General features: G+C 38.7%; 1 protein-coding gene across 1 annotated transcript; it reads left to right on the top strand.

Annotated features, from left to right (window-relative positions):
- The first annotated feature begins 416 nt into the window (after positions 1-416).
- Positions 417-4,768, top strand: NYX (nyctalopin). The gene is made up of 2 exons (XM_015418465.1): positions 417-438; positions 3,387-4,768. The coding sequence occupies exons 1-2, from the start codon at positions 417-419 to the stop codon at positions 4,766-4,768; spliced, it is 1,404 nt and encodes a 467-aa protein (XP_015273951.1).
- Positions 4,769-4,972: the final 204 nt, after the last annotated feature.

Below are 4,972 nucleotides of genomic sequence, written 5' to 3'. Positions count from 1 at the left end.
ATTGTTTCTGTCTTACTCAGGTTTCAGCGGGATGTATTGTATTAATTGCTTGGGCAAGTCTTTCCTTTAAAATCTACAGGGCAATGCTATTCCCAGATACTTAGCAATTAAGTCCAAGTGGCCGTAGTAGGAGTCATATTATTGCTGAATAACTATGCATAGTACTGGGTTTTTATTCTGTTAAAACAAAGAATACTGTTGGAAAGGTTTGTAGAAGAAAAAAAGGAATAGGAAGGGATACGCTGTGATTTGAAAAGGAGAAGGGTATGATATATTTTAAATCAACAAGCAGTATTTTTTTTAAAAGGCATCACGAAGCAAGGATAATTACAAGTCAGTTTCCTGCTTCTGTCTTCTTTTAGATTTTGGAAGAGTATTTGCCAGACCTGAGATGCAACAACTGAATAATCAAGGTGATGTTTGCCATCATTTTAAATGGTAAGTAGAGTGCCATGACATACTATAGTAGGTTCTAAAATCAGCAATGTATCAAGTTCTTTGTTTTGGGAAACTGCCACAGTTCTGCTCCAAGATGCATGCCTAGAATTTTATAATTTCCTAACTATTGTAATTTTTTAAAAGTTGTGATTTCTCTGTCATATGCTGTTTCCAATCATGTCATCAGTGTTTAGAAACAGATTTTTTTGTTTTATGTATGATAAATACCCAAATGTTTTTTATGCTTTGAGAAGACATAAGGAACACAAACTTCCAGAAAATTCTGAAGAAGCTTCATTATTCAGCTCCTATTAAATTAAATTAAATTAAATTAGATTTTGCCTCAACTATTTGTTATACTAGTAAACAATTACTGTAAATTTGCCAAGTTTTTTTGTTTTCTATATTGATTGTTTTATGTTTGCATAAAGGCACTTCTGCCTTTTTTTTTGCTTGTGGATCATTAGATATCAATGGTTTGGGTTTATGGACATACACAAAAGTAAAATTAACATTTAAGACTGGAAGACCTATACATTTTTTGATGCTAAAATGCTGGAGACAGTTTTGTAAGAAGAATGCTGAGGAACACTGCTAGTTTTCTGATACTTTGGAGTCAAATAGGATTAAGACAATTAGTGGTTGCCAGCTCCGGATTGGGAAATTCTTGGAGATTCAGGGGTGGAGCCTAGGGAGGGCAGTGTTTGGGCATGGGTAGGGAGCTTAACAGGGTCTAATGCCATAGAGTCCACCCTCCAAAGCAGCTGTTTTTTCCAGGGGGACTGATCTCTCTAGTTAGGAGATCAGTAATAATTCCAGAAGATCTCCGGGCCCCACCTGGAGTTTGGCATTAGATCAGAGGCTATTCTAGACTTCCATGATGGGGGAAAATAGTAGGGAATCAAGCAGCCTCTACAACGAGCAAATCTGATGTACACCCAGAAAACTTTGACAGCGGCAGACATAAATGTCTTCACTATTTACTTTCTCAAGCTGCCATTGAAAGTTAGAGAGCAAAGTCTGAGTTTGAGTTGTTAAGACCAACAAAGTTTTATTCACAGCTTTCGTGTGCAAGCACACTTCATCAGATGTTGAAAGTAAGAGTTTGTGCAGTGTGATGTTTGCTTGCTTATGCTTGTAACATGCTGAGAACATTTTAATACCTCTCCCCGCTCAGTGTAGTTGATAGAATTCCCACTTTATAAGACAAAGTAATCTTGTAGGTGTCTACACATGAAAAAAAACTACTTCCACCTAATTTTTCAAGTAGCATCAAGATTGTTTTTGGCAAAGTTGTCCTCAGATAGAGAAACAAGGATAACTAATTCAGACCCATTTCCATTCACAAAGATAATCTGTTTTTAAACGGCCCTGAATGCCAAATGTTATGATTTGATCTGTCCTGGGTGTTCAGTAGAGATATGACACCACTGCTGGCTTACTTTCTAGCGAAGTCCTGGTCCTCTATTCTACCATATGTGAGGATGGTTGCCTATTTTCGGGTGAGTAGATTGTAGTCTAATGCTAATTTGGAAAAAGTGGTGGACTAGGTGAATCATGGTCAAGGCATTAACAGTTAAAAGATCTTTATACATTTAATGCACATAAGTGAAACAAAGTGATAGTAATAAAAAAGTAGACCACATATGATGAAGTCTGCTCATGCATGTTAGTACAAAATGCTGAGGTAAAAGGACTTATTGCAGCTCAGAGAATGGTCTGTCGTGCCACTTCTGATACCAAGAAGGTCTAGGCCTCTGAGCAACCTGGAGGAAGGGTGATTATACAAATGTGACCCATTTGCCTGAGCCCATTTGTGGGGAGGGCAGGGTAGAAATTTAAATAAATAAATAAATAAAACATTCTTCATACCTTTTATCTTTGGGTCCCAAAAAGCTCATTATGGCTTTCTCCAAACACAAGAGCATTTTAAGCAAAACCCTTGCTGTGGCATCTAGACGCTGGACACCCTTTGCTGATTTCCTAGTTACAGCAGAACCTGCAAGACATGGGAGATTTAATACAGTCAGGAGCAGGGCTTTAAAAAAAAAAAAAAAAGAGGTGCCAAAACTCTCAAGAGGGAAATGAAGTTTTCAATCTGTACAGCTTTTAAACATTTTAAAAAGAATTTTGTCAGAGAGGTTCCAGAACTCCATTCTGGCACATTCCGCCAGAAAAAAAGCCCTGGGAGGACTCTGCTGCTTACAGACAGCATTTATGCTGCTAATAATATCACACCTGTGGACTCTGCTGCTTGAAAACAGAGTAAGTGATTCCTGAATGTCACTGAATACCTATTACATCTTATCTTAAATAGTGAAAGCATATTAAGTTACACTAATAAATTATTCACCCAAACAATCTAGCAAAGAATAGTAAGAATGTAAGGACCTACAACAAGATTAGTTGTGACAATGTACTGCTTGCATTATTATTATAATAAAACTGCTGTCTTCCATTCCTCACACTCATTACAGTATTTAATGACTATTTTATCAGCTGGCTAATCTGCTTGCAGTGCTTTGGTCATTCTAGTGGCTCTTCTTCTCACACAAAGGAGCCCAGGATTAGTTCCAGCTATGCACTGTACAGAGGGCTCACAACATGAGAAAACAAATGACTGCCGGGGATGGGGATGGGGGAATCCCCACATTTTGTAATTTAGGGAAGTTCTTTCCATCAGATGTGCCACAAAGAACAACCTGCTTGAGTTCTTAGAGAAATTGTATAATTATCTGAGTATTTCATGCCAGTTTTAAAAATTACCTGACTTCTTGAAATCTTATACAATATCTTCACAGATAGCATTTTGGTATCGGTAAGCTTGTAAAGCGAATTGTACATTAAACAATTGTACTTTTTATTTTGATATTGCCAATGTTAATTAATCTCTCCTATCTCTCTCTCTCTCTTTCCTTGTGGCTAATGCTGGTACATTTACTTGCCAGTCTTTCTTTGCATCCCCCCTGTCCATTCAGTGTGGGCTTGTGTCCGTTCCTGTCCTGCCAGCTGTGTATGCACCCAAGAGAGGAGTTGCTCCGTCCTGTGCGATCGTGCTGGCCTCATACAGATCCCCAGTGAGTTTCCTTGTGAAGCCTCCTCTCTTAACCTGGATAAAAATAGCATCAAATTCCTCTCTGAGAGGGCATTTGGTACTCTACCTTCCCTGAAATCTCTTTCATTAAAGCACAACAACATCTCCTTCATCACTCCTGGAGCTTTCAAAGGGCTAGCTAGCCTGACTGAGCTAATAGTGGCCCATAATGAATACATTCGCTATCTGCATACTAGGACGTTTGTTTCACTCAAGAGATTAATTAGATTGGATTTAGCAGACTGCAACCTTTTCAACATCCCAGACAGAATTTTTATTGAACTTCCAGCCCTTCAGGAACTCTTCTGTTTTCAGAACAACTTCCGTAGGATTCCAGGAGCCATAAGAGGGATGGAGAATTTGACCCACGTTTACTTGGAGAAAAATAAGATAGAAGCTGTAGCTTATAATTCTCTCCTGGGTTTGACCCGCTTAAAATATCTCAACCTCCAAGACAACAGAATAAATGTAATTCATGACAGAGCGTTTCAGGACTGCAAGCAAATGGAGTACCTTTATTTAAATGACAATCTCATTAGTGACCTCCCAGAGAACTCATTTGATGGCCTGAAGCAACTGAAGATGTTTAATATTGGTGGCAATTTGCTCAGGAATGTCTCAAATACCTGGTTCCGGGATCAGCTTGAACTGGAAGTTTTGTACTTGGACAGAAACCGGATCAGCTATATTGAGGAAGGAGCTTTTGAAAATCTCACAAGCTTGGTTTCTTTGCACTTAAATAGCAACAACCTAACCACCTTGCCTTTCTCAGTTTTCCAACCTGTTTACTTCCTAGGAAGACTCTACCTTTTCCGAAATCCTTGGGAGTGTGATTGCAGGATTGAGTGGCTGAAAGAGTGGATGGAAAATTACAGACTTGTCAGAGATATTCCTTGTTCCTCTCCATCCTCTGTAGCTGGTCTAGACTTGACTGATGTTTATTTTGAGAGAACATCTGAAGGTTTCTGTCTTGACCCAGAGGAATTAAATGTTACATCTTACAGTCCTTTTCCTACTGGAGAATTTCAGTCTACCACAGAGAACAGGTTCAACAGCCTTATCTCCAAACTTTTACGCCAGAAGGGCCTTTCAGAAGAGGTGGTAAACACCACAGAAGCATTCAGCAACACCACGTTGTTACATGGATTGACTAATAAGGTGGCTTTAGGACTAGGGGAATGTCATGTCAAACTAATATATATATTAACCATTTTGATATGCATTATGGACAAATAAGCCCATAGTAAGTCTAATGTTAGTGTAAACTTTTCCTTTGTACGAAGGCTACTTGCTTGACTAACTCCAATAGAGTTCTCATTGATCAGGGTGCAAAGGCCTCTGTGGTTTAGTGAATGATTTAGAGAGCAATCCTAAGAAGAGTTACACCCTTCTAAGCCTATTGACTTCAATGGGCTTAGCAGGGTATAACTCTGTTTATGA

The sequence above is a fragment of the Gekko japonicus genome, unplaced genomic scaffold (genome assembly GCF_001447785.1).
Source record: "Gekko japonicus isolate JY-2015 unplaced genomic scaffold, Gekko_japonicus_V1.1 scaffold202, whole genome shotgun sequence".
In the NCBI taxonomy this organism is placed as follows: Eukaryota; Metazoa; Chordata; class Lepidosauria; order Squamata; family Gekkonidae; genus Gekko; species Gekko japonicus.
The sequence above is the reverse complement of the archived record's forward strand: the minus strand, read 5'-3'. Positions and strand labels throughout refer to the sequence as shown.

What these genes read in the sequence shown, in the direction of transcription:
- NYX (XM_015418465.1), top strand. Translation starts at nt 417, where the DNA reads ATGTTTGCCATCATTTTAAATG. An exon ending in GTTTGCCATCATTTTAAATG is followed by an intron (nt 439 to 3,386) that starts GTAAGTAGAGTG and finishes TTTACTTGCCAG; the next exon opens with TCTTTCTTTGCATCCCCCCT.